The following is a 25,644-nucleotide window of genomic DNA, read 5'->3' as shown; positions in this document are numbered from 1 at the left end:
CAAATTTTAAATAATATCTGCTATGTGGTAGCTTATGAAATGCATATCGATAGTTGCCCTGCCAACTCGCCCAACACTGAATGCAACCCAGTGTTTTCGGCAAGCGCAGCCAACTTCGCGCTATGTCGGGCTGCCATATTTCTTTCCTTCTTGTATTTCAACGAGAAAAGGTGGGCATTTTGCGTTTGTTCTCGATTTGGTTAAGTTCTAGCGTTCTCTCAGCGTCCCAAGCGCTCCGCAAGTGTAGAGGTACAATGCCTGCACCACGTGTTTCCGTCTATTTGGCTGCCGGCCCGCTGGACCTCGGAGGTAAATTGAGTTTTACCCACACGTGCAACGCAGCGGGCAAATAGTGAATAAAAATGTGAATTAACTTGTAGCGAACCCATAATGGACTTAATCAAATAGTCTATATTACTAAGCGAACGAGGCGTTGATCAATACCTAATTTAATATCGTTTTTCTCTTTCTTTGCATGCTGTTTTTTCTCCTGCTCATATTACATGGATCTTTTCAATAAAGGTAAGAACACGTGTGGTCTTAAAATGCGTGATTAATTCTGTGATGAATGATTGAGCAGAAGAGTTCTTGAAGACTATATTCATCACCCAAGACTGAATATATCTAGAGATATCGTTGTCTTTTATTCAGAAATACATATCTAACTGCAGACTTTCTTTTTGTTCCATGTTCACCTTTTGTCTGGCTAATTCATTGATTTTTCTTTAAAGGTAAGCATACAAAATGTATTCCAAATCCTACCTTTTGTCTAAATGAGGATTGATTTAGCAGAAGAGTTCTTGAAGACTATATTCATCACCCAAAACTGAAAACATAGCAGTTCTTCAGGAAATTAATATAGAAATTATAAATCTAATCACCGAATTTCTTTTTATTTCATGTTCACCTTTCTTGCTTGCGTTTCTGGCAATTTGATCAAAAAGGTAAGCTTTAAAATCTATATTGAGTACTTCAGTTGTGGCTTAATGAGGATTGATTTAGCAGAAGAGTTCTTGAAGACTATATTCATCACCCAAAACTGAAATACCTTTGAAAAGCATTTAATATGGCTTTTTCCTGAGCAATTACTAATATGTTCTAATCTTCTATTCCAGACGTGAGATGGCAACCTCTTCGCACCTCAATTGGTTGATCATTCGCAACAACAACGCCTTCTTGTTGAAGAAGCGCGATGTGAAGAAGCCCTTCAGCACAGTAAGTAAATGTGGCATTAACAACCAACGTGCACCACGTTTAAATGATGTTTCCAACTTATAACTTTCACAATGATATTTGAATACAACATGATAGTAACCTTAATCTGATAAAAGTTGGCTTCATCACCACATGATATGAGAAGCACATTACTGACTTTTAAATCCCTTCCAGGAGCCAAACAACTTGGCCAGCGTGAGCTCGTACCGCTACAGCGGCATCGTGCACAAGAAGACCCTGGGAGTCGTGCCAGCCGCCGACAAGAAGGGCTTCACCGCCGTGCTGAAGAAGGGCAAGTATGCCCATCGCCCCGCCAAGAACACCGTGCGTGTTGACTTCAAGGCCGGTCCCCGCCGTTCCCTGAAGAAGCTGAAGAACCTGCTTATCGGCTCCAAGTACCGCAAGGACCTGACACAGGTGATTATGGCTCCAAGCCTAGGGACAACTGTTTGGGTTCTTGTCATGATGATCTTTTTTTAATGCTACACAACCAAGATCGCAGAATGATCGTGTTGATAAACTTATCTGAGGCTCTCAAACAAAATATATTATCGTACTTCAGTGTTAGGCTTATTCTAATGACTTCACTTGTGCTTACAGGCTGCCCTCCGCCGCGCTTCCGCTGTCCTGCGCTCCCAGAAGCCCGCCCCCGTCAAGGGAAAGAAGGCCGAGTTCGCTAAGGGAAAGAAGCCCGAATAAACTGTACCAGATGGGACTATGCGGAGCTGTTTTCTACTCGAGAATAAAGAAAAAATATTAAAAACACCCTAATATTAACTAATACTTCTGTGTTCACTTGTCGATCATGGGTAGCGACCAAGCACTGCATACTTTGGGGCGGTATATTTATGATTAGGTGACAATCTCAAGTTTAGACAAATTTTCTATAGCCGTGAATGAGCTTACTATATATTACTGTAAATATTGTTGATACAAAAGGTATCTTTAGATAAATCAATCTTTGTTTGCCTAAATGATTCTCACTTTTATTGAACTATTATTCCTGGGATATGGATGACGTTACACAGAAAGAGACCATGGAATTGCATCGACGGCTACACGAAGAAAAAGATTAAGTAAGAGCTATATAAACTCTAGTCAAACATATATCGCTGCTTATACTACGCTACACGTGGATTTTAAATGCGCATTGAGCTTGGCTGCTACACACAGCCTCAGTAGAAGTACTCGTACTTCTGGGCGTGGTGCAGCATCACCTCCATCGACTTCTTGCCCTGCAGGACCCCATTTCGTTCCATGTAGTTCCAGATGGAGGCCATGAAGACGCAGAACAGGATCACGCCAAACACGATGAACTTGAGCAGCAGAAAGATAGTGCGCATGCCCACGGGGGCGGTGAACTCCACCAGCAGGACCAGGAGGACGAACAGGAAGGTGGCGGCGCTGTAGTACAGTATTCGATCAGTGTTTAACTGCAGCAGGGAAGCATCGCACAACGCCAGAGCTTCAAGAAGGGCAGCAGTTCTAGCGGCGGGCATGGATTGAATGGATGTGGAGCTTCCATTGCATTGGATCTCCGGCTGGTGTTGGGATGACTGATCGTCGTCTCCTGTCAAAGCATCGCCTGCTCCTAGTTCCCTCACGGAACAGCTTTCACCATCCTCTACCAGGCAGTTCACCTCGATCGTTGCCACTGGCTCCTCACTTCTAGGTTCCAACTTGAATAACTTTAGCTTGGCCATCACCGCCTCGTGGTCGGAGAAGCTAAATTTCTCGCCGGGTACTCGCTCCGGAAAAGGCAGTTTGTATTCGGCTATCTCAGCATTCACATGGTCGCCACCACGCACAAAGATGTGATCGATGCGGATGCCAAGAGGGTTTCTCTCCCGTGCTTGCTTAGATGTGTATGAGTTGTGTTCACATTCGTTGGTCCGAAAAGAGTCCGAGTCGCAGCTGTCGAGCATCTTGGAGGTATAGAGCAGCACCTTGTAAGAGATGTCCTGTGGCTGGGCATTCAGGTCGCCAGCCAGTATCTGCAGCGCAGAGTTCCCCCTGGTGGCCTCAATGAATTGAGCAGTATCGAAGGCCTGAATGACGCGATGTGTCTTGTACTCGTCGTTGGCATTGTCGTACTCCGCGTGCAGGTGGGCATTATACAGGTGCACCATCTGCCCGCCGACGAGTATGCGGCACAGGCCCACACCTTTGCCGCCGAACCAATCGGCATGCTGAATACGATGGAAGTAGCCATTCACGGACCACGCGTGAAACAGAGTGCCCAGGATGGGGTACTTGGACAGCACCAGCAGACCGGCGCCCATCACGCCGCTGTGAAAGTAGTGGCTATGGGGCAGGACCGCCTCCGTGCCCTTCTGGAGTAGCTCGCTGTCTTGTTGCGCCCACACCTCCTGCAGGGACACGATGTCATACTTCCCGCTAGCCAGCTCCTTGCAGATGGCATCGATGCGGGGTCTACGATCACTCGACACATACGGAATGCCCCTGAAAGTGCACATGATTAGCCTGGGCAGATCGGTGTCAAGGGAAGTGGGGCTCCAGCAGCCTTAGAAGGAGATGCCTGCTCTCACCATATATTCAGGGTCAGAATGTTCAGCTCCAGCAGCAACATAGCGACTTCTTTGGTCGGTTTTCACGTTCGCATGCTTACAATGGAATAATGGGCGCGGGAGCAGCGATAAGATAACTTTTTGATTTTGTTATTTTTAAAAGATATAAAGCCACAGTGTGACCGTCTGGGGAAAGCCGAAATTTAATCAAGCCTCAACCCCTGACGAGCTTTGTTGATGCGACAAGTCAAAGTCGCACATGAGCAGGGATGCATTTCTTTGCATTATATATTTCTAACTGAGAGTGCATTTTCTTATTTAACACTGTACTAAAATTTTGAAAATTGCGTTAATTGTTTAAGTTATGCATATTGCGAACAAGCTTGTCTTGCTAGGGTTAATCATTTGAAAAATTGATAGCTTATTGTGGTATTTTTGAATAATATGCACTGGTCACTCTATTGCCGCAACTAGTAAATTGTTCAGTATTTAGTCAAAAAATTTAAAAACATAAATAGCACAACATAAATGTTGGGACACTATGGTATTTAGGCACCAACATGATGCTACAGTTGCTTCTATTCTGTCTGGCGATCTTCATCTTCGTTTATTGGTAAGTTTCGCCTGTTCCTTGGCTCCATAATTGATCCATCATCGTTATAAACATAAAAAATTGATCACTTTCATTTTAGGGTCTTGCCCACGGGCATTAGTTGGTATTTGGTCAAGAGGTTTCGGGTCAAAGTACGGATCGGTCGCATTTCGCTGCCCTACTTGTCCCTGAAGAATGTGCACATCAGCAAGAGTGGATTCTCGGTGGTATGGATAACCTTCGAACTCTGGTTACCAAGCGATAAACACTCCTTATTTAACAGGCAATCGAGGAGGTGTGTCTGCGCAGCAGTTTCTTCACCACCGAGGTGACCAAGCTGCTCTCCATTTACATCCGTGACATTCGTATCAACAAAGACATTCACAGACGACAAGATGACTCCTACGACCAGGACTCCTACGAACTCCGGCGGACTCAGACGTTGGCGGGGAAAGCCTCGGACGCGAAGGGTGTGCCAGACTTCCGGCAAACTAAGGTGCCGGCAAGCATTATCACCTTTGCCCAGTTTATGGCAGTGCACGTGAACAACATATCAGTGGTTCTGATGAACAATGACTTTGATCCGGGATGGTTCATCCATGCCACGGCAAAGGAGCTTCATTTGGACGGGAGTATCGTGCAAAATGCTCGTGTGCTGTTGGTCAATGCAGCCCTCAGCGAAGCCCAAGCCAAGATGCTGAGGCACTGCAGCTCTCGCCGTCAATCGCTGGAGAATCTGAACAAGATTCGTCCATGCCTAGGCGAGGTCAGCTTCGACATGACCCTGGATGCATCGCTCTTTGCCCAAGGCCCTCTGTCCATGGACGTATGTGACTTTTTAGTCTCCTTGGCATTCTTTTTATTAATTTCCGTTTGCAGACCCTAAGTCTGGTCATCAACAATGCCAAATCCGTCATCCACGGCGGACTGTACGAGTTCCTTAGTGAGGCCAAGCGGAGGACATCAACCGGTCAACCATCTCGGCGCCCCACTCAAGGCCCAGCTCCCTCGAAAAGGTCCTACGACAATGACAACTACGAGAAGCTGGCGCCCATTATACCAAAGAACTTTAACTTTAGCATTAAGGCGGCAACGTTTTCGGCCGTCAAAGAAAACTCACAGAACGATTTTAGTGCCAAACTGCAGTCGTTTCAAGTAGGTTAATACCACTACTATTAGCTAATCGATAATAATACTTAATCTGCACAGATCTCGGGGAAGTTTAACTCGAAAGTCACCGATGAAAAGACGTTGTTACCGTCAATGCTTGCCAAATTGGGTTTTCATCACCTAGACATTGACACCAAATATGAAAAGCTCCTCTTTGTAGAACAATTTACCATAGACTCTGTGGTAAGTAAACACATTATAGTCCAATTAGTGCAATGCCATAATACTATACCTTTCAGCTGGAAAAAGACATCTTCAACTTGTATGTAAAACTGAAGACATTCCAAATCATATATAATCACAGCGAGATCTATGACTTTGTCAACAACAATTTTCTGGCCCGCCAGCGATCGAGCGGAGCGCAGCCAATGCAGTTGATACATAAGCAGAAGTCCCTGCCGGATCACTTGGATCTGGATACGGCTGTGCAGAGTAATCTGCGAGCGAATCAGACTCGGGAGGGCGGCGTTCTCGAGTGGATTATGCAGCGAATTGTTGTTAAAGGCTGTGCGGAACTGTTTAATGTATCTCTTCTTATGAAACTAGAGGATGAGCATATTGCCATGAGTGTGAGTCACACGAGATTCCTCTTGGAGCAGATCGAGGAAAAACGAAGTAATCTCTATGAAAACAAGTTTCTCAATTTGTTGTTGAATCAACGACAATGGAGCATGGAACTCATGGTGGAAACTCTTTGGTCAAATCTAGGGAACTCCATTAACGACACCAACAACTTGAAAAAGACTCATTCGCCTGGCTCGCCGTTTTTCCTCGGAGTTAGCTTGGTTAAGCTCTGCTCTTATGCAAACACAACTAAACTGGACATATCAGTGCACACTTTCCGCACGGAATATAGCATGCAGCTGGCGGAATTCGTGGTCAAGTCAATGGAGTGCCTTCGGCAGTACCGGGGCATAAAACCAAAGAATATGACGGGACAATCTCAGGCCAGGCCAAATGCAGGCCTCACATTGTCCGTGCAGCCATCACAATCATCTACCTCACTGCGGGTGTCTGTTAAGGTCAAGGATATTACGGCTTACTTTGTCAATCATCACAATGTTTATACACTGCTCAGTTTCTCAGAGCTGAATTTATCACGGTCTCAAAGCCTGACCACCCTTAAGCTCGAAGAGTTTCAGATGGCCATAATGCGCTCAATGACGGCTTCTTCGCTTTGCCTCACCGACTTCTCTGACGTTTTTGCTACATGCAAAATGATACGACTGGAGCATGAACAAGTTGAGGGTACGCTGGGCAAGTTGTCCATTTACATACCCGGAAACACGGAGGCCACGTGGAACTCTAATTTGCACATGCACCTGTTGACATTGGTGCGCGATATGCAGGACTTGAAGACAGAGCTGGCTATTCCGGCTTCGTCTGTTAAGAAAACCACTCCTAAAGGAGGACTCATAGTGGAGTTGTCTGCAGAACGTAGCACCATATTTGAAATTAAGTTTTCTGATCGTCACTCTATTCAGATCTTTGTGGAAAGCCTCTTCTTTAGCCAAAAGGAACGATGCATCATTTATACGGAGAATGTGTTTGTCAAGATCGATAATCAGCACATATTCACAGTGAAGGAGCTGGATCTACAATCAGTTCCACGTCTCGAGGTACTCACCCAAGAAAGACAAAACTTTCCTGGTTTTCAACTACCCTCCAACAAGGTGTGGGTCACCACAATTGGATCCTTTAAAGCCATTTTCCCGTATGACCACGACTTTTATAACGCAGTCAATGGAGAGTGCACATCCCACTTTAAATGGCTAAAAATGGTTCACAACTACAAAAAGAAACCCTTTACGGTGGACTCACCGCTACCCTGTGATTTGGTTATTAAGATCAAGGAGTTCTTGCTGGAAATTAGCGACGATCCCTTTGAGGTGAAACTTCGTGATAACTACGTTCTATTGGTGGATGAATACTTGGAGAGCTTGAAGCGCAAAGCGCTTTTTGACAAGAAGATCGGCGAGCTCTGCTCAGAACGTCTCTTGTTGCCCTCTGGAACCATTGAGGGTCTTTATGCCAACCTGGTGAAAAAGAACTCGGAGATCTACATTCAGCGCTCGAAGAAAATACGAGAAAGTGGCCCAGTACGCACCCGATTGCTGGCCTGGATAATGACGGACGTGAATATAATGGCAATGGCGGACACCTCCATCCATGGCTACGATAATGTGACACGCATTATGCGCGAGATAGATCACGAGAGTCCGTGGCCGGAGGAGGGTCTCGAGTTCTCTACACTTTGGTGCCGCGGTGTCAACATCAGCTGCACTGAATGGAAATTCATGCTGAGGTGAGTGGAAATCTTTGGGACGAGTTGATTCAATATTTATAATCTATTGATTAAATTTTCAGGGACTTCCCGCAACCAATGTTCTCCGTAAAAAGCATGCGACTGTACGGAAACCTTTGTGGAGCCGAGCAAATCGGCTCCAAGCGAGCCAAGCGAGATGTGTTTATTGACGTGGGTGAACCCTTTGGTACAGATGTGATTCAACGCAGCATGCCCTCGCTAAAATTCTACCATGACTTTGATTGCGAACTGGAGAGCTGTAGCTACGCATTCGGAGCTTGCTGGGAACCCGTAATGGCCCAGTGCAATCTAAGTTTCGAGAAGATATCGGCGCCCTCAAAGGATCCCTCGCCACCTTTGCCATTTTGGGATAAGCTGCGATTGCTTTTACATGGTCGGTTAACTCTGATAGCCAAGCAGTTTACTATACTCCTGCACGCATCGCTCGATCCGTATAACACGACAGAGGAAATGGAGTTGACCTGGAACAATTGCGGGATTGTGCTGACGAATGCCAAGATTATGTTTAAAGGCGAACTTAATGTGAGTGTGTTGCTTATAATTTTATAGTTTTTGGTACCAATTTAAATCTGATTTCCTTTTAGGTTACTGTACGAACCGCGTCCCGCTACGACGACTGTCGACTGCTTCATTTTCCCAATCTTAAGTTGACGATTAAACTGAAATGGGTTTGCCTGGCTAATCCCAACGACCATCATGCTGTGATGCCATGTGCCCCCGACAAGCTGCCGGAGTACTCGAGTAATCAAGTCCACGACTCCTTCCGCGCCTTCCGCTCGCTAAATCTCAACATTTGGATATCATTCGAGACCAAGCCTAAGGCGGGCGAAGATTTGGAAGTGGACATACCCAGCCTAGTGCTGTACGGCAGCACGTTGCGATGGTTTGAGAGTCTGCAACTGATTTTATCAGGTGTGACGAGGCCTACGCGACGAGGTCCGGTCTTTAACAATGTGAGACCGCGGAAGAAACCACTTAGTAGACACTACAAAAAGGCGAACTTGCAGATGTGCTTGCATAAGTTTCAAGTGCTTTACTGGATGTCCCACGCCCTTCAAAAGGGATTCCAGTTGAACGGACGCCGAGTATCTTTTAGTTCTGAGCACTCGCTAACACTGAATCCCATTGACGATGGGCTCATCCATCGGCCACGAGCGGATTGGTCAACGATCTACATGAACTGCGAGCTTAACGACGCCGAAATCTGGCTTAAGAGTATTCTCACCGAGAAGATGGACAGTAGCTCTGAGAATTTGGCCAGTGCAGCGGATGCCTTCAAAATCGTGAGATTCTACTTCCTAAGCGTGGCCAAGGTTTCCTATGGACGCGAGGCACTGATACCCACGACGGCTACAAGCACGGAGGAGGATGTTAAGGCGCAGTCCACGACGCCTACGCATAAGTTGGTGGTCTATGACCTAAAGGGTGCCTGGACAAAGAGCAATCGAGATGTTGCTTTTGCTCTCTTTGATTCCTTCATGAAGTCACAGAAACTGAAAAACAATTTGTCCACGGAGGCGGTAAAGAGCTATCGCAAGGAGGGTCCAAACTCTGCCGTTTTGAAACACAAGCGAAGTGATAGCACAATTACCTTGTCCAGCACCAACAACGAGGTTTTGCCAAGTGAGTTGTGTAAGAATAACTTTTAAGTTTTCTTTTCTAAAAACCTTCTTTCTAGTTTCCAATCCAAATGCATCGATGAAAAAAGCCCCCGCCCAGATTCATGCCACAGCCATGTTGCAGCAGCTCATCGCAGAGGCGGACCACAAATTCAATGTGTATAGTGATGATCATAGCACCCAATCGAGGGAACTGCAGCTTCAAGGCCTGCAGGCATGTTCCGCCCAGGATATAATCCACGAGAACTGGTCCATTAGTCTGGTTAACTCCCAAGTACTGCTTAAGGGCTGTGAGACCTCTGGCTACGTAATTATCAGTGCCGCCAAGGCTGAAATTTTGCAGCGGGAACATCGGCCAGTTTGGCGCGAGCGCTCGCTGATCTCGAAAACCACATGGAAGGGATTGTTGGAGTGCATGCAGTACTATGCAACAGTTAGCGCGGGGGATAATAATTCCCTGTTGGAGAAGGAGATCATGTGGCTGACGGTGGACAACATTCAGGACAAGGACGAGACTGTGATAAACAACCTGCCGGACATATCACATTTGGTGGGTAGTGGACGCAGTGTGGGCGGTGTAGTTTCAGAGACTGTTGGAGCTTTCTTGAGTGACAATTCGGGAGGGGCTCAACCCGTGCAGCTGCAGCGCATCGTGTCCAAGTGTAAGTGTGAGTTTTTCTATGTGAGCTACGGCGATGCCATCGATCCGAATAGCATTACGGAGGTGCCGCCGCCACCTTCAGAGGAATTGCAATCGCCATGGGAAAAACAAGACGATCCTGTAGATGCCTTCACACTTATGCATCACGATCTGGATGTATGCACCAACTCCCTGCAGTACGCCATGATTCTGGATATTGTAAACAATCTATTGCTTTACGTCGAGCCCCAGCGAAAGCAGGCGGCAGAAAAGCTCACCAGGATGCGGTTCCAGCTTCAGCTGCACTCGACGGAGGATCAAAAGCGACCCATCCAGCAGAAGCAGACGGTAATCCGAAGTCTGCTCATGAAGATTCGTTCGCTGGAAAAGGATACACACATGATCAGCAAAGAGCGTATTGAGGATGGCGACTCACTGGAGCTGCGTCAAGAGTACGATCATGTCCAGCAGATGATCCGGGAGAGCAAGGAGGAGCTGAACACGTTTAGCGAGGACCTGGACATGATGTTGCTCTGCTATAAGGAGACTCAGTTGTCGCAGCTCAGCAAGATATCAAACGTGCGCTCCGACGAGTCGGTAACGATGGTGCGGACTAATGAGATCTGCTTCAAGCGTGCCCAGTGGAGGCTTACGGAAACGGATGGACAGATTGGCATAGCTGATCTTGTCCTTAGTGCTTTCCTGTACACCAAGAAGTCCAAGAGCGACGATTCGGTGGAGCATCTGCTGGAGCTGGGCAACATACGCATGGAGAACCTTTTGCCGCGAGAAATCTATCGCGATGTTTTGCTGGCCACTGAAATCCAGAAAGACATGCCCGTGGACACCCACAAGCGAGTGCTGCGTATCTTCTGCCGGGAAAAAGCTCCAGTGGGTGGCATATCCGTGAAGGAGCATTTCGAGATTAATGTGGCTCCTATTACAATAGCCATTACGAAAAAATTCTATAGCACCATGCTGAAGTTCTGTTTCCCGGACCGAGATGCCTCCGAAACGGAGGTCAGTGACGAGCTGGATGACAACGCCTCAACCAGTTCGGCGTCCACAACGAATTTACAGGCCAAGTCATCGACATCTTCGTCGACCAAGCGATCGGGTAAGGGAAAGAAAGGGGCCAAGGACTCCGAGTTCTATGTAAAGATCGAAAAAGATGACGTGGAGAAGATGAAGGAGCGCGCCGAGAAAAACAAGCTGTTTATCTACATCAAAATTCCGGAAGTGCCTGTGCGCGTCAGCTACAAGGGTAACAAGGAGAAGAATCTAGAGGACATCACAGACTACTCACTAGTCATACCTACGCTGGAGTATCACAATGTGACGTGGACGTGGCTGGATTTGCTCCTGGCCATGAAGTCGGTGAGCCGGCGGGTGATATTCTCGCAGGCCATCAAACAGAAGCTACATATCCACCAGCGGCAACCGATTCTGTCCGCAGGCGAACGAGCGACCCCGCAAGAAGCGGAGGATAAGGCTGTGATGTTGTTCGGAAATCGCCTATTGGTAAGTTAACTACATCTGGTAGATAATGAGGCACTATATTCCAATGATTTGTGTATTCGCAGAATGAAAACCGTAACCAAAAGAAGGGTGTATTCAAGTTTGCCTCGAGCGGAAAAAGATCGGGAAATGATTGAGACGTTTGTGCTCTTTCAACGATATTTGTATGCTTTATATTTATTACTGTACGTTCAAAGGATGTACGAAAATATGTGCAACTTGCGGTACTGACCAGGACTTAGCACTGCTTATCTAAAACGCCGTAATCAACTAACAATAATGTCTAGTGCGTCTTGGCCCGTTTAACAATACATTATACAATACAATCACACACACTCTCAAGTATTACGCTATGTAACTCTCTAAATATATAGCTATTTATGTATGTATGTTTGTTGTTAGCAATAAAGAGGGAGTAGGCGTAGTTAATTTTTAAACACCAGTGATATTTGTAAACTTTAAAACACTTAAACTAAAGCGGCATTATATTAGTATCATCCCTACTTGTTCTGTTGCTTCAGAGGTGGCTGTGGGATTGAATAGAATTAGAATCGGAGGTTATCTAAACATTAATGACCGCTTACCAGCACAAAGACTCGTTTGGGCAGTGCACGCTGCACCAGTTCGTCGAGCAAGGCATTCTGGCTGTCTTTCTTCTGCGGATCGGCCTTGGTATTGTACTCCAGACTCAGCACTGGCAACTCTTGCCAGCCCACTTGCAACGGATACAGGTTGTAGACCAGTTCCTTTTCCTCGTAGGCCATTATGGATATGTCCAGCTGTAACGATAAGTTGGTTAACTTGGGAAAGACAAAAGGAGCTATAGAAAGGACGAACCTGCTTGTGACCCGAGCATATAAAGTTATCCGTTTTGCTGATACTTAGGTTGGCTATCAGGTGGAGCACATGCGTCGTGGGGTTCTTCAGCACCACCTTAAAGGCCATGGGCATTTTCACAAACATCTTCTCCTCGATGGTGCAGTAGATGTTCAGCGGCGGCTCTGCAATATCTAAGCCACGGATCACAAACTTGGACTCGTTCTCCTCCTTGCAATTGGCTCGTCGCCAGCGAATGCAGAAGACCCCGAAAATGGGCACAGCAGAAGGATTGCCCTCCAACGTGTAGATTCCCTTGATGAAGCCGCGGCAGTGTCCCGTGCCCTGGACGGCTTCCAAAGCCTTGTTGTATATGAGTCGTGTGGTTTTGATTCCCTCTTGGGTATTTATTGCTTCCTCAGCCACATTCACATCATCCGACTGCATCGAGTTGCTCATAACTCCCGCATTGGCCACCTGCAGGGCATTGGACACAGCCGAGTTGCTGTTTATAATGGTCATGGTAGTGGGTATCTTGGTCACCAGACTCTTGCTCATGTAGGCACTAATTCCGGCTGGCGGTGTGGGAGCGAGAGGCTCCTCTGCGGAGGGTTTAGGTACGGGCCTGATAAACTTACTAGCCACCGCCTTGCCCTCCAACTTGCCGCGGGGATCCAGATCTCGGGCAGTCGTCCAGTCCCGCAGAGTGGCATTCGTTCGGAGGACTATCACGCTTTCCAGTTGCTCTCCGGCGCTGTACTTGTTGGTGTATTTCTTTTGCTTAAAGCTGTAGTTTGATTGCACTAGGTTGTGATCCTGCAAGGAAACGATATTTGGCCATTGGCTTATAGTCTTTTAAAAATTCTAAAGTAGGCTTGCTTACACATATAAAGAAGCTGTCTAGTATCTCCACATCGTCCACGGCCACCACTTCCGTGTTGGCCCTGAGCAAAAAGTTCTCGCCACGATACACCTGGTTCAAAGGCTTCCTGTCCATCGTGTAGAAACGTGCGGTGAACTTAAAGTCGCCATAGCATCGCACAGTGAGCGTATCCTCTCGTGACTTTCTCAACCGCGTCTCGTCCAGATACTCGATCTGCACCGGAGAAATGGCAGCTACGCTCGGGATTACACTCTTCACCTCGTGATCGGGCGTAGACTCTGAGCTGTTCGGAGCTGTGCTCACCCGGGCATTGCTGCTACCTCCACCTGGACCGCGATCCACATCCAAAGTGTAGCTTAACCTCTGTGCCAGCTTTATTTCCGCCTCCGTCAGGCTGAAGATGTAGAAGGTGGCCGTGTTGCTCCCGTGGGCCGACAGCTCACCCACGTCTATTTGGATCTGAGAGTGCAGTTTTTGGCGTCCCGGTGAGATGTCCGTGGTGAGGAATACTAAAATAAATGAAGGAAGAGTCAGTATTAGTAATTGCTTGATTTTGTATAGTAAGTTAATAAAAGGGTAACCACGTCTATATATTAATTGCATTAATTTTCTAATTCATGCTAATATCAGATTTAATTATTTATGTGATACCTTATCTTATGGTCGGTACTCCCAACTAAATAGAAGTAAATGCGTTCCCACCATTCGTTATCTATGTTCCGAACCCTAAACAAACACCATCGAGTGGGAACAGTGCTACCCACACTCTACTTCCTCGTAGTAGCCCCCACCATTCCAAGTTCATTGCCGTGTGTAAACACCGAAGAACAGGTGTTTTTGTAAGTGGTTTCTCGTTGGGAAAGGTCAGTATCGCTCCGCTCTATAAATGATTGTGGTATGCAGTTCGCCGTTCTAGTCAACTGAAGTTCACATTACAGACGAGTCGATATCGAGATGCAAGGTATGCTGCTCCCGCTTATGTTGTGGATGCTTTGGATTCGGGAGTCTGTTGCAGAGGATCTGGAACTGCGCCGAAGCCCACGTATTGTGGGTGGCCACCCAAGTGATGTGTGGAACCAGCCGCACGTGGTTAACATCCGGCGACGTGGGAACTTCGAGTGCGGCGGTTCCCTGGTCACTCCACGCTGCGTCTTGACCGCCGCCCACTGCCTCAAGGATGGCAATCCATCGGATTTTGTGGTTCGTGGCGGCGTGACCTATCTGAGTGATATGCGTAATTCGCGCTATGTGAGGAAAATACTGCTGCCATCGGCCTACAGTCGCACCACATTGGACCACGACGTGGCGCTCCTTCAGCTCCAGCAACCGCTTCAAGCCTCCATTGCGAAACCCATCTCCTTGGCCGTGCGGTCTCCGCGACCTGGATCTTTTGTCCGGGTTTCCGGCTGGGGATTAACCGACTCGAGCTCCACGTCGCTGCCCAATCAGCTCCATAGTGTACATGTGCAAGTGATGCCGCAACGGGAGTGTAGGGATCTGTATCGTGGCTACCGGAACATAACGTCCAGCATGTTCTGTGCCTCCGTGCCGGGCTTAAAGGATGCTTGTGCGGCGGATTCGGGTGGGCCAGTAGTTAATTCGAATGGTATCCTTGTAGGCGTCGTGTCGTGGGGCAGGGCACATCGGTGTGCCGCCAGGGATAGTCCCGGAGTATACTCCGATGTGAGCTTCCTGTCCGACTGGATAGCGGATAATATTCACAGGTACTGCTAGCTCCGCTTAGATTCTTCGCTGTATTAATCAGTATTAGATTAGTTAACCCTGATCGTTGACGTCACATGGAGCTGGAATGCCATTGAAGTGGCAATGCTTGCCATTGTGACCCGTACTGTTTGCTCAGGTGATATCTCGATGTTTTGCCGAATATCCGGCCATAAAAGCCGGGGCAAGGTCATAACCACAACAGTTCACAGCGATATGCTTTGGCGCTGGGAGTATCTTATTTTGGGCATGCTGGTCTTGGCCGAGCTCACCCAGTTGGGTGAAGCGGTGACAGCCAATCAGCAAAGGAGAAACAGGAGACTGAGAAGCGCCAACGGAACCAAGAGGTTGGCGGGCAGAAAAAACCAAACCGGAAACAGAAGCAATCGACGCCAAACCACAGCGAGGAAACTCTCCGCCAAGAGGGCCAACCAGAACAAGAAGGCCGCCACATCGTCCAAGATTCAGTCCAGGATTGTGGGTGGCACCAGCACCACTGTTTCTACCACACCCTACATTGTCCAGTTGCGTCGAGGATCGAATCTGTGTGGCGGTTCCCTCATCGCCGAGCAATGGGTTCTAACTGCCGCCCATTGCGTCAAGGGATACAGTGCTTCCGATTTCACGGTTCGCGGAGGAACGACTACTTTGGATGGCAGTGATGGCGTCACTCGCTCCGTCAGTTCAATTCATGTGGCACCGAAGTTCACATCGAAGAAAATGAACATGGATGCCGCTTTGCTCAAGCTGAACCAATCCCTGACGGGCACCAATATCGGAACCATATCAATGGCTAACTATCGACCCAAGGCCGGTTCAAGGGTACGCATTGCAGGATGGGGTGTAACCAAGGAAGGTGGCACAACGGCATCCAAGACGCTGCAGACCGCACAGATAAGGGTGGTCAGGCAGCAAAAGTGTCGAAAGGACTACCGCGGTCAGGCTACCATCACCAAGTACATGCTTTGTGCCCGCGCTGCTGGCAAGGATTCCTGCAGCGGAGACTCCGGTGGCCCAGTGACCAGGAACAACACACTCTTAGGCATCGTATCCTTTGGCTACGGATGCGCCAGAGCCGGCTACCCAGGCGTATACACAGCCGTGGTTTCGATCCGCCAGTGGGCCACCAATATCATGGCCAACAATTGAGGATTGAAAATTCGAATCAACCTAGATCTTAAGGTCGTTGAAAGCTATGTGCGATAAAATAAATGTTTGTTAAGTAAACACAATCTTTCATTCCTTTTTGCAATATGGCATTTAAAAATAGATTCTATAACTGAAGAAGGGTAAACACTGATCATAGAGCATAGAATATCTTAAAACCACATGATCAACAGATATATCTTGACGCAGGAAACGTTAGCCTCGCCCATAGGCAGTATAAATAAATATAGTTAAACAATAGAATGATATGAATGCATTGGAAATAAACAATTTCGGAAAAGACAAACAACTTCCTTAGGTAAATGCAATGCAAACTATTGAAGAACTCCCAATCTAACAATGGTTAAAGTTCTTTAGATCTTAATGACCTTAGTGGTCTCTAGATCTATAAACATCTCTAAAATATTTGTACATTTGTAAAGTAAAATGGATTGGAAAAATGGTGTGTTTGAAAACCATAACATATTTTTTGATAAAATTCAAAACTATCGGAAGGAAAATACATGCGGGATTGGATCCAAATTTCAAATGTGAGCATTTCCGTTCTAATATCTTAGATAGGGAGTAAATTTAACTTCCCTGAACAGAAGTTTAATTGAACAATTGTGCAAATGTTAAAGTCTTGTTCCGCCCAGATTTATATAATATATAATCAAGTTTTAGCTTCATTTCGGTATAGTTGGATAACCACAATGATTGCCCGGTGTCTGACTTCGCTGTTTCTTGTTCAGATTTTGGGATCCCTTGCAGCTTTGTACGCGCATCCCGACAGCGTGGAGATACAACCCCGCATCATTGGTGGCCATGTGTCCAGCATCAAGGAGGAGAAATATCTCGTACAGGTCACCACATCCGAGGAGCTATGTGGCGGATCACTGGTTAAGCCGCGTTGGGTTATCACCGCGGCTCATTGCGTTTACAACAAGAACAAAAATGACTTCAAGATCTATGGTGGTGCCTCCAATCAGGCTGGTCCATACGCCGTCATTCGCACTGTGGACTACATGGCGATTCGTCCGGATTTCAATCGCAAGACCCTCAATATGGATGTGGCTGCCTTGCGCTTGAATTCGGATATGATTGGAGCTAATATAGAGACTATACCTCTGGCAGCACAATCCGTTCCAGCTCGCGCTTTGGTCAAGGTATCGGGTTGGGGTTTCCTAACTGCCGATGCGACAAAGACTGCCGAGCGGGTGCACAGTGTGCTGGTCCCTATGTGGTCGCGTGCGTCCTGCGTATCTGCTTTCAGAGGAATCCATCGCATTACCCGCTCCATGGTGTGCGCCGCCAGGCTTTACAAGAAGGATTCCTGTGATGGCGACTCGGGGGGTCCTTTGGTGTACCGCGGCCAGCTGGCGGGGATCGTATCCTTTGGATACGGATGTGCCTCCGCTTTGCCTGGCATATACACCAGTGTGCCTGAGATCCGGGATTGGTTTCTGCGCGTCGTCGAGCAGCATTCCTGAGCGTAATCTTAAGTATTAGCTTTAAGGGTCAATAAATAGTTCAAGTTTATCTGAAGGCAATTAACTGGGGAATGCGGGAAGAGATATTATATAATGATATATATAAACTTGCTTCCCGGCTTAGACTTCCGTAGACCATGTTAAGACTCCTTATTTTACTAGCACTGCTCCATCAACTGGAGGGCAGCTCCTTATTCACTCTTCGTCAGGGTAAAATCTTCGGAGGAAAAACCACGTTGGTAAAAGACCATTCATTCCTGGTCAATCTTCGACGCGGTGGCAACTTTCGGTGCGGTGGCGTCATAATCTCGCCCAACTGTGTACTCACAGCTGCTCATTGCTTGGAGGGACGATATCAACAGGTCCGGGATTTGACCGTACATGCCCAACAACAGTGCCTAGGCGATGAGACGCCGCCGGAGCATGTGCGTTCGGCGTGGTATGTCGGCCTATCACCAAACTACTGCACTCAACGCGGATTGGACTCCGACGTGGCGGTGATCCGTTTGAGTCGCCCCTTTGACATCGCCGGCAATGCGAGTATGGTGAAGATCGACTACAATGACCTGACACCACATTCAAATCTAACGGTTCTGGGTTGGGGAGCGATCAATGAGCAAGGTCACAACTGGAACCAGTGTTTACAGGAGGCCAATGTTAAGCTCATCTCGCACAGGGAGTGCATCAAATCAGTGGGATCCGGACGGCAAAAAGTTACGAACAACATGTTTTGTGCTCTGGGCGAAAACGCAAGGGATGCCTGCCAAGGCGACTCCGGAGGCCCCGCAGTCCATGCTGGTCGCTCCGTGGGCATAGTATCATGGGGCTACGGATGTGGCAGTGGTTATCCAGGAGTCTACACCCGCCTCAGTAGTCCATCGATTACGTACTGGTTGAAGGACTTCATCGAGCGACATTGCTAAAGATCTATCAATCAATTTGATTAGCCTTTAACCCAATAAATAGTTAATAAGGCAGTAGCTTCATAAAGTGGTATTGCAATTGAGATCTCTTTCCGAATAGCAAATAATAGTGCGATTAGTCCCATTTCCGGGACAGGTGCGAGCCAATAACAGCATCATTATCACTTTGAAAACTAGGTAGCAATATACATACATAGTAGCTGTCAGTCTGGACACGCCATGGTTGGCCTGAGGTTGCTCTGGTGGCTCTGCCATTTGGCACTTGTACTTCCCAGCTCCTCTAGCAAAACGCGCATAGTAGGCGGCAAGGAGACAACTATTTCGGAGGTTCCGTACCTGGTTTACCTGCGGCAAAATGGTTACTTTATCTGCGGAGGATCCCTAATCTCCAGCAGAGCAGTCCTAAGTGCAGCACATTGTGTTTATGGATCGCAGCCGGAGGGATTCACGGTTCACGCCGGCGCGAGTCGTTTGGACCAAGAAGCTCCAGTGGTTCGCAATGTAGTTATGTTCCATACTTCGCCTAGCTACTCTGCCACCAACTTCGACATGGACGTAGCATTGTTGCAGTTGCAGGATGTCGTTTTCTTAATCCCCGGTAAAGTCGCCACCATTAGTCCTTGTCGGAATCCGCCGGAGGGTAATGCGTATGCCAGGATCAGTGGTTGGGGAGTGACCCGCGAGAATAACCGTGAACCTGCCGAACAGGTCCGCACCACCATGGTGCGAGTGCTTCCAGGAGCAGAATGTAAGCTCTCATATTCCGGATATGGTCAATTGAGCGATTCCATGCTATGCGCCGCCGTGCGCGGTCTTCGCGATTCCTGCTCCGGAGATTCCGGAGGTCCTTTGGTCTACCGCGGTCAGGTTTGTGGCATTGTCTCCTGGGGATTCGGCTGCGCCCGACCTTCCTTTCCGGGTGTTTACACCGATGTGGCTAGCGAAAGGGTTCATGACTTCATAGAACAAACTCTACGCAGGATTGGATAATAGAATTCTTTTGGAATGAGCTTGTGGATTTGAAATTTGTATTAGTATTTCTATTAGTCATCTAATGAATATAGCTATTAACTTTCGATCAGACTATATTGAATCTTATTATTTTAAAAACTATTAGACCTTGACAAATCATTTCCTTATTAATTTGAGTATGAAACCCTTGTATCGGTAAACCGGCTAAAAGGAGCACTAATAAAAAACATTAGAATGGCATGCGGATCTTTTAAAAGAAGAGATTAATCGACAATTATTCAATCAACCAATTTGTGAAATTGAATCAACGGCAGAAGGTCGGTAAAAGCGCTTAGAACACCCACACATAAAGCCCCATTGCACAGCACTTTTTGTTGGGTCTCAGTTTCTCATACCAAATACGCTGATGGAATCCGCCGATAAGCCACACAAAATGGTTTATTAAAATAATTATTATTTGCGCAATAAAATAATATGTGTGCTGTGTAATGATTGTTTCCTAAGAGGCATATAAATCGGAGCACAGAGCCGCGCGATTCGAGTCGGAACAGCGATCGAAAAGGTGTTTACCCAGCTGGCCAGTGACTCGGAAACTCGGTTGGTAGTTACAGCTACCGGATACGGCAAATATCGAGGGATGGAGTAAGCCGATGGCGACGCTATGGCTCGTGCTCCACCTGATCCCACTTTGCTGGGCGGCCAGCAACGAGGCCAACAGTCGGATTGTGGGCGGTGTACCGGTGGACATCGCTAGTGTGCCCTACTTAGTGAACCTACGCATCGGTGGCAACTTTATGTGCGGCGGTTCATTGGTTACACCCCAGCATGTTGTCACCGCTGCCCACTGCGTCAAGGGAATTGGCGCTTCTCGTATCCTAGTCGTTGCCGGGGTAACGAAACTTACGGAGACGGGTGTCAGAAGTGGTGTGGACAAGGTTTATACCCCAAAGGCTTACAACACCCGCACCCTCACCTCAGACGTTGCTGTTTTGAAACTAAAAGCTCCCATCAGCGGTCCCAAGGTGTCCACCATTGAGCTGTGCAATGCCAGCTTCAAGGCAGGCGATCTGATCAAGGTCTCTGGCTGGGGACAAATCACGGAGCGCAACAAGGCGGTTTCAATGCAGGTGCGCAGCGTAGATGTGGCGCTCATTCCCCGAAAGACCTGCATGAGTCAGTATAAGCTGCGCGGAACCATCACCAGCACCATGTTTTGCGCCTCAGTGCCGGGCGTCAAGGATTCCTGCGAAGGCGACTCCGGAGGACCTGCCGTATATCAGGGTCAACTATGCGGAATTGTGTCGTGGGGTGTTGGATGCGCACGAAAGAGTTCGCCGGGAGTCTATACCAATGTCAAGACTGTTAGGAGCTTTATCGACAAGGCTTTGGGCATGTAGACCCCAATAGTACAATTTTTAGATGCTTAATTAGGCATAGATATCTGAATTAAAGGAAAATGTAACCTGTTCCACTAATATAAGTTGGATTACATTTTATCTCCTACTTACCACTATTTCGCAGACCCACGGGAATACTAATGTGCACGCCCACATTCTGCAGATAGACATTGTATGGATTGCTGACAGTGGTCACAACAGGAAAGTATTCGTTGACCAGCATTTTTGTAGCCACCACTTCCTTGCCATCAGTCAAGCCGTTATCATGTCCATGGCCAAGGTTCGTTTGCGTGTCCAGATGAAAGCTGGTATAGAAAACCGTGTTTAGTAGAGCGTTAAATGCGCTGGTTGCATGCAATTGTCCGGAAATAAATCTCAGCTTCCGGTACCAATCGCTTTGACCTACGTGGGCGCAATGTAGCAAATGGGATTGATCGTCACGTTGTCATCGAGATCGCGGCTGCGCGTGTGATGTCGGAACAGATGCCGTGAGTAGTTGGAGCTGCACGTGAGTAGGGCGGCTACCTGGTCAGTGCCCATGTGGGCCTCCAGTCGGACAATGCGCAGTTGAGTGTTCTCGTGGAACTGCTGCGCTTCGGTGCTGCAGAAAAGCTGGTAGTAGGAGCCGGGCTCCAATCTCATATTCTTTTCAAAGTTTTTGGGCTCTTGTGGCTGATTCTCCAGTTGCTCATCATCCGGCTGCTTTTGGCCACGTAGCTGTGTGAGGGTGGGAAAGCAGAAATACTTGAGTGCCTCCAGTTTGTAGCTGTTCTGGGGATTTCCCGCATCGGCCAGAATGACATGGAAGCTGCGTATCCTCAAAGGAACATCCGTGAGCACACTAAGAACAAGGACAACTAAGTAGCTGCATATAAGATGTAAAGACAACTAAACTTACCGCACTATCAGTTGCAACTGCAGCAAATCGTCGTTGTTCAACTGAACCCGCTCGAATGTGGCACACATTTCCACCACATCGTTGACCTTATCTAAATCAATTTGTATGGGCGATTTCACGTTGGACAGCGCACTAGTCCACATCGTCTGCGCCTCGGGTGTCAACTGAGTTTTCGGCATGGGTGGCACGCCTTGAAACACCTGCCAAAGGTTCTCCAGTATCAGAATTCGCTCCGACTGCTCGGATTGATGGCGCAGAGACAATGCTTCAACGCTGCAGGCAATGTAGTCGGCTACAGATCCCGAAAGCAGCGCACAACGGAGTGTTTTAAGCAAAACATCAGTGAATATCGTAGCCCATTTCTCTTGACGATAATCGGGCAGCATTAGGGAATACAAACTTCGGAAAAAAATAGGTTCAATTAATTTTCTTGCACACATCAACATAAAAAACAATCTTACGTCAAAGCCTTGGCATGATCCCCGCTCTTGAGGTACTCCTCTGCCATATCGATAGCTAGTTTCTTTCGAAACCTGAGGCACTTGTAAATTTTGAACTGGGCCATGGCCTGGCTGAGCAGGGCTATGATTCCCGCTGAATGGTTATAGCTGCGCTCCTGATCACATAACTGCATATTGGCTTGTTGCTCGGCCACCAGATCGCCCGTCTTTACCGCACGGATTCCGAAAAACTCTGTGTACAGGGACAACGGATTCTGAATCGGTGTAGGTGTAGCTTCTGAAGAGGCTTGCATCGCAGCATACGCCTCCAGAGCTGCATCCCGTCGCTTCATCACGAATTCAGCTGCTTTATGGTAATAGATTCCAGGATGTTGAGTCTGTAGGGCGGGCAGTCCGTTCTTGATGGCCTCGCAAAAGAGCTCAGCGAATACGGAATGTCTGCGATAAAAGGTTAATTAATTAGGATATCCAGATTAGAGCTACAGTTCGGTCTTACTGCGTGCTTAACCAGGCATGATGCTCAAAAGCCAGATCTTTGAAACCCACTCGAGACTTGTATTTATCCACATGGATGATGAACTGGTTAATGGCATCCCTGGGAGTCTTTAGCTTAAACATAAGCCGACAGATCTTATAGTTCAAAAATCCTGCCAGAGTCTTAATCTCCAGGCAATTACCGTCATTGATGCGTATCTCGTCCAGATTTGCATAGGCTTGGAAATAGTGCCTGCGAACAAATGCAAAATAGTTAAATAGACAAGAAAATGCGTAAAGGACATACTTTTGTCCAGTGCTGAAGTCCTGCCGCATCTCCGCCACGAACCCCAATTTGAACTGGTGTCGGATCTTCAACGATGTGTGAGCCGCCGTCAGCTGATCTCGATGGTTCCGAATCCGCTTGGACATGAGGGCGTAATAGGACTGTGCCATATCGAGGAAGGCCGACTCCAATCGCAGGGCGTAGCCTGTGAGATGCTCTGTATGCGGGAGAATGAACAGCATCTTGCTGGTTATCCCACAAGCGTTTGTCAGACTGGCCGCTCGCTCTGCGGCCAGAAGATCTTCGCCAGGTGGGAGCGGCGCTGCCCTTTGCAGCAGCACTAGACACAGCCGGGTATTTCTTTCTTGCAGGGCGTTCTTGAGGGCCTGCACGATTGCCGCACACTGCACCTGCTTCTCCGTCCACTGAAGGTCATTCCACTCCATATCTTGGAACAGCACCACCACCGACGGCAGGACGTGCAGGTGCTTCAGCATCCAGTTCCGCTTGAGTATGCCCTTCGGGTGGTACCACTCGTAGGATGCTCGCTTGGGCTTGGCCACCGGGAACTCATAGTTTGGGGGCAGCAGCTTATACTGCACGGCGGCCCGGTCGGCGGCCTTGCGCTGCAAGCTCCCGCTGAACGCCTCCCAAACGGCCTTGTGCACCGACACCCGGGCGGTGTCCAGCCCACAGAAGCCAACCAGCGGCTGCGGGGTCACGAGCAGCTCCGACGGCAGGGCGGTGGAGTCAATCGTCATGGTTCCGACCGCTCCTGCTCAGAATTGGATGAGATCGATCTCTTCGTCACCAACTGCCACTCCTCTCCTGTGCTGCAATTGATGATCTTCTCCAGCTACGTCGTTTAGGTGTGACCGTGCTCGCTTGAGGACTATGTGACTCAGTGCGACCGTACGATGCTCCCACAATAACGGTTAAAAATAGCTAGATAACTAGCTAAAAGTGAAAACACCTAAATGTAATGTATGAGATACTTATATTCAAAGGTTTTGTTCATCACTATATAACTTATAACTTATATAAAATAGGTGCTTATATACGTAGTAAAATGTTTAACGAACTCCATTGATGTTAATGCACCCCTGGCAGGCATCGCTTGTAGCCCATCCTAGTGCAGCCCTGGCAGTATACGTGTCGTGTCGTCGCTTTCTCATTCGTTTTGTTATTTTTGAGCTGAAAGGTACGTTGTTTTCTCGGACAAGTCCAAAGCCACAGCTTGTTTCGTTTCATTTCGGAGTTATCAATTGCACGCAAGCTGCAGCCCAATCAATTGGCAATTAACAAACAATTCATTTGCGAATTTCAGTGCGATTGTGCTTTACATCAACAACACAAGAAAATGGCTCCACCACAGAGAATGCGCGTCGCCAACGAGAAGGCCAGCAAATATGTGACAATGCGTGGCAATGTACCCAAATCCTCGGTAAGTTTAGCTTAAAACTAGTAGTTGAAACCACTCTGATTGATGGAAAGTGGAGATAGCAGCAAAATTGCGATTAGAATTGCTCGATAATCGATGGCGAAAAGTGCCACGCCGTCATTGATTTTATTATTGGTCATATGTATGCATGTTTGTGTGTGTGCGGAGGCTGGCGTGTGTATGAGCGTGTTATCGTCGCTTCTGGAAATTCTGATTAGATGTTGCCATCCTATCGACGATTTCTACTAATCTCTAAATGCAATATAGAATACAATATACAATATAACTCACCATACAAGAACTGGCAAGACTAATCTGAACTTCTCTTCTTCGCAGAAAACGAAAGAAGGTCAATATCCGGTGGGTCCCTGGCTCCTGGCTCTGTTCATCTTTGTGGTCTGCGGCTCTGCCATTTTCCAGATCGTTCAGTCGATACGCGCCGCGTAAGGAAAGGCTTCCCCTCGCATAAGATACACAGAGAGCAGGTGCATCTGGAGGAAGATAATAGACCTTTCCGGAACCTTCACTTGCTACTACTAACACCTTCCCTAGCTAAATAGACCCCGGAAACATGTGCAACCAGAGGATGACCCTAAACAACTTGGCTTTATTTTCGTGTCTGCAATATCAACTCCTATAAAACACATACAAAATTTAAGTCCATAGCATTTTGCATTAATTAATTTAACTGTAAGCTCTGCAATGTGCATTCCTGCAATTCTCTCCTAAGCAACTGAATAATGATCCCCGATCATTTATAGGCGATAAATGCATTTTTAAGATGCTTCTCGGCGCAGTTTGAAATAGTGCAAAGTGTTAAAGCGTTGTTTTCTAATGCAAAGACGAGTAGAGAAGAAACTATGAGTACATAACAATGATGAATATATGATAATTTTTTACCTAATCATATTTTGTTTTAATACTTTCCTTGACATGTTGGGAAGACTTTGGACTCCATTTAGATAACCGTTAAACAATAATCAATGGGAAATAGGAATACATGTACGTACATTTTTAAATCGTACTCTGTAAGTTACATAGAATGTAAAAATTTTAATCTTTAAAATATTAGTTTTATCTTCGTTTCGTGAGTGAGAACTCACGAGACATGCTCATCCCTATATGTG

General features: G+C 47.3%; 11 protein-coding genes and 3 non-coding genes across 17 annotated transcripts; 12 read left to right on the top strand and 2 right to left on the bottom strand.

The window, feature by feature from the left end:
- The first annotated feature begins 16 nt into the window (after positions 1-16).
- On the top strand, positions 17-1,996 carry LOC6736603 (60S ribosomal protein L28). Of its 2 annotated transcripts, none has more exons than XM_016170308.3 (4): positions 17-170; positions 1,116-1,215; positions 1,390-1,632; positions 1,816-1,996. In XM_016170308.3, exons 1-4 carry the CDS (start codon positions 40-42, stop codon positions 1,912-1,914), a joined length of 573 nt encoding a protein of 190 aa, XP_016030197.2. In that variant the 5' UTR covers positions 17-39; the 3' UTR covers positions 1,915-1,996. The 2 variants fall into 2 exon arrangements, with proteins under 2 accessions (XP_016030197.2, XP_016030196.1); XM_016170307.2 differs by lacking the exon at positions 17-170 and adding an exon at positions 289-309.
- LOC120284861 lies at positions 554-626 on the top strand. Its single transcript, XR_005544123.1, has one exon. It is a non-coding gene; the product is annotated as a small nucleolar RNA CD11 (small nucleolar RNA).
- On the top strand, positions 764-837 carry LOC120284860. The gene has a single exon (XR_005544122.1). It is a non-coding gene; the product is annotated as a small nucleolar RNA CD11 (small nucleolar RNA).
- On the top strand, positions 977-1,051 carry LOC120284863. The gene has a single exon (XR_005544125.1). It is a non-coding gene; the product is annotated as a small nucleolar RNA CD11 (small nucleolar RNA).
- A 183-nt stretch (positions 1,997-2,179) lies between the features above and the next one.
- On the bottom strand, positions 2,180-3,966 carry LOC27206276 (putative neutral sphingomyelinase). The gene is made up of 2 exons (XM_016170760.3): positions 3,765-3,966; positions 2,180-3,678 (listed from the first exon to the last, which is right to left on the bottom strand). Exons 1-2 carry the CDS (start codon positions 3,803-3,805, stop codon positions 2,391-2,393), a joined length of 1,329 nt encoding a protein of 442 aa, XP_016030193.1. The 5' UTR covers positions 3,806-3,966; the 3' UTR covers positions 2,180-2,390.
- Positions 3,967-4,167: 201 nt separating this feature from the next.
- On the top strand, positions 4,168-12,047 carry LOC6736601 (protein KIAA0100). Its single transcript, XM_016170309.3, has 10 exons — positions 4,168-4,356; positions 4,436-4,562; positions 4,619-5,161; positions 5,215-5,490; positions 5,545-5,688; positions 5,745-7,810; positions 7,873-8,353; positions 8,416-9,454; positions 9,510-11,611; positions 11,674-12,047. The coding sequence occupies exons 1-10, from the start codon at positions 4,304-4,306 to the stop codon at positions 11,743-11,745; spliced, it is 6,903 nt and encodes a 2,300-aa protein (XP_016030192.1). The 5' UTR covers positions 4,168-4,303; the 3' UTR covers positions 11,746-12,047.
- LOC6736594 (trafficking protein particle complex subunit 11) lies at positions 11,759-24,029 on the bottom strand. 3 transcript variants are annotated; one of them, XM_016170759.3, is made up of 10 exons: positions 23,098-24,029; positions 22,813-23,043; positions 22,317-22,754; positions 21,856-22,254; positions 21,364-21,798; positions 21,069-21,262; positions 13,308-13,816; positions 12,446-13,240; positions 12,193-12,387; positions 11,759-12,135 (listed from the first exon to the last, which is right to left on the bottom strand). In XM_016170759.3, exons 1-10 carry the CDS (start codon positions 23,835-23,837, stop codon positions 12,109-12,111), a joined length of 3,963 nt encoding a protein of 1,320 aa, XP_016030189.1. In that variant the 5' UTR covers positions 23,838-24,029; the 3' UTR covers positions 11,759-12,108. The 3 variants fall into 3 exon arrangements, with proteins under 3 accessions (XP_016030189.1, XP_039149437.1, XP_039149438.1); XM_039293503.2 differs by having other exon boundaries at positions 22,813-24,029; XM_039293504.2 differs by lacking the exons at positions 11,759-12,135; positions 12,193-12,387; positions 12,446-13,240; positions 13,308-13,816 and adding an exon at positions 18,843-21,001 and having other exon boundaries at positions 22,813-24,029.
- On the top strand, positions 14,025-15,131 carry LOC120284198 (trypsin beta). The gene has a single exon (XM_039293515.2). The coding sequence runs from the start codon at positions 14,262-14,264 to the stop codon at positions 15,039-15,041; it is 780 nt and encodes a 259-aa protein (XP_039149449.1). The 5' UTR covers positions 14,025-14,261; the 3' UTR covers positions 15,042-15,131.
- Positions 15,059-16,246, top strand: LOC27206257 (trypsin beta). Its single transcript, XM_016170310.3, has one exon. The coding sequence runs from the start codon at positions 15,135-15,137 to the stop codon at positions 16,176-16,178; it is 1,044 nt and encodes a 347-aa protein (XP_016030191.2). The 5' UTR covers positions 15,059-15,134; the 3' UTR covers positions 16,179-16,246.
- Positions 16,797-17,701, top strand: LOC6736598 (trypsin 3A1). The gene has a single exon (XM_002083424.4). It carries the CDS (start codon positions 16,808-16,810, stop codon positions 17,663-17,665), a length of 858 nt encoding a protein of 285 aa, XP_002083460.2. The 5' UTR covers positions 16,797-16,807; the 3' UTR covers positions 17,666-17,701.
- LOC6736597 (trypsin alpha) lies at positions 17,776-18,645 on the top strand. The gene has a single exon (XM_002083423.4). It carries the CDS (start codon positions 17,803-17,805, stop codon positions 18,586-18,588), a length of 786 nt encoding a protein of 261 aa, XP_002083459.1. The 5' UTR covers positions 17,776-17,802; the 3' UTR covers positions 18,589-18,645.
- LOC6736596 (trypsin alpha-3) lies at positions 18,808-19,800 on the top strand. Its single transcript, XM_002083422.4, has one exon. The coding sequence runs from the start codon at positions 18,808-18,810 to the stop codon at positions 19,576-19,578; it is 771 nt and encodes a 256-aa protein (XP_002083458.1). The 3' UTR covers positions 19,579-19,800.
- Positions 20,211-21,056, top strand: LOC6739608 (seminase). The gene has a single exon (XM_002076468.4). It carries the CDS (start codon positions 20,211-20,213, stop codon positions 20,955-20,957), a length of 747 nt encoding a protein of 248 aa, XP_002076504.2. The 3' UTR covers positions 20,958-21,056.
- A 380-nt stretch (positions 24,030-24,409) lies between the features above and the next one.
- On the top strand, positions 24,410-25,421 carry LOC6736593 (stress-associated endoplasmic reticulum protein 2). Its single transcript, XM_016170312.3, has 2 exons — positions 24,410-24,520; positions 24,854-25,421. Exons 1-2 carry the CDS (start codon positions 24,437-24,439, stop codon positions 24,962-24,964), a joined length of 195 nt encoding a protein of 64 aa, XP_016030188.1. The 5' UTR covers positions 24,410-24,436; the 3' UTR covers positions 24,965-25,421.
- The last annotated feature ends 223 nt before the right edge of the window (positions 25,422-25,644 follow it).

The sequence above is a fragment of the Drosophila simulans genome, chromosome 3L (assembly GCF_016746395.2).
Source record: "Drosophila simulans strain w501 chromosome 3L, Prin_Dsim_3.1, whole genome shotgun sequence".
Classification (NCBI taxonomy): Eukaryota; Metazoa; Arthropoda; class Insecta; order Diptera; family Drosophilidae; genus Drosophila; species Drosophila simulans.
The sequence above is the reverse complement of the archived record's forward strand: the minus strand, read 5'-3'. Positions and strand labels throughout refer to the sequence as shown.

What these genes read in the sequence shown, in the direction of transcription:
- LOC6736603 (XM_016170308.3), top strand. Translation starts at nt 40, where the DNA reads ATGCATATCGATAGTTGCCCTGCCAACTCGCCCAACACTGAATGCAAC. An exon ending in TTGTATTTCAACGAGAAAAG is followed by an intron (nt 171 to 1,115) that starts GTGGGCATTTTG and finishes CTTCTATTCCAG; the next exon opens with ACGTGAGATGGCAACCTCTT. An exon ending in ACCGCAAGGACCTGACACAG is followed by an intron (nt 1,633 to 1,815) that starts GTGATTATGGCT and finishes TTGTGCTTACAG; the next exon opens with GCTGCCCTCCGCCGCGCTTC.
- LOC27206276 (XM_016170760.3), bottom strand. Translation starts at nt 3,805, where the DNA reads ATGTTGCTGCTGGAGCTGAACATTCTGACCCTGAATATATG. An exon ending in ATTCTGACCCTGAATATATG is followed by an intron (nt 3,679 to 3,764) that starts GTGAGAGCAGGC and finishes GTGCACTTTCAG; the next exon opens with GGGCATTCCGTATGTGTCGA.
- LOC6736601 (XM_016170309.3), top strand. Translation starts at nt 4,304, where the DNA reads ATGATGCTACAGTTGCTTCTATTCTGTCTGGCGATCTTCATCTTCGTT. An exon ending in AAGGCCCTCTGTCCATGGAC is followed by an intron (nt 5,162 to 5,214) that starts GTATGTGACTTT and finishes TTCCGTTTGCAG; the next exon opens with ACCCTAAGTCTGGTCATCAA. An exon ending in TGTTTAAAGGCGAACTTAAT is followed by an intron (nt 8,354 to 8,415) that starts GTGAGTGTGTTG and finishes ATTTCCTTTTAG; the next exon opens with GTTACTGTACGAACCGCGTC.
- LOC120284198 (XM_039293515.2), top strand. Translation starts at nt 14,262, where the DNA reads ATGCAAGGTATGCTGCTCCCGCTTATGTTGTGGATGCTTTGGATTCGG.
- LOC27206257 (XM_016170310.3), top strand. Translation starts at nt 15,135, where the DNA reads ATGCTTGCCATTGTGACCCGTACTGTTTGCTCAGGTGATATCTCGATG.
- LOC6736598 (XM_002083424.4), top strand. Translation starts at nt 16,808, where the DNA reads ATGTTAAAGTCTTGTTCCGCCCAGATTTATATAATATATAATCAAGTT.
- LOC6736597 (XM_002083423.4), top strand. Translation starts at nt 17,803, where the DNA reads ATGTTAAGACTCCTTATTTTACTAGCACTGCTCCATCAACTGGAGGGC.
- LOC6736596 (XM_002083422.4), top strand. Translation starts at nt 18,808, where the DNA reads ATGGTTGGCCTGAGGTTGCTCTGGTGGCTCTGCCATTTGGCACTTGTA.
- LOC6739608 (XM_002076468.4), top strand. Translation starts at nt 20,211, where the DNA reads ATGGCGACGCTATGGCTCGTGCTCCACCTGATCCCACTTTGCTGGGCG.
- LOC6736594 (XM_039293503.2), bottom strand. Translation starts at nt 23,837, where the DNA reads ATGACGATTGACTCCACCGCCCTGCCGTCGGAGCTGCTCGTGACCCCG. An exon ending in ATTTGCTACATTGCGCCCAC is followed by an intron (nt 21,263 to 21,363) that starts GTAGGTCAAAGC and finishes TTTCTATACCAG; the next exon opens with CTTTCATCTGGACACGCAAA. An exon ending in CGTGGGTCTGCGAAATAGTG is followed by an intron (nt 13,817 to 21,068) that starts GTAAGTAGGAGA and finishes CATTTATTTTAG; the next exon opens with TATTCCTCACCACGGACATC.
- LOC6736593 (XM_016170312.3), top strand. Translation starts at nt 24,437, where the DNA reads ATGGCTCCACCACAGAGAATGCGCGTCGCCAACGAGAAGGCCAGCAAA. An exon ending in GCAATGTACCCAAATCCTCG is followed by an intron (nt 24,521 to 24,853) that starts GTAAGTTTAGCT and finishes TCTTCTTCGCAG; the next exon opens with AAAACGAAAGAAGGTCAATA.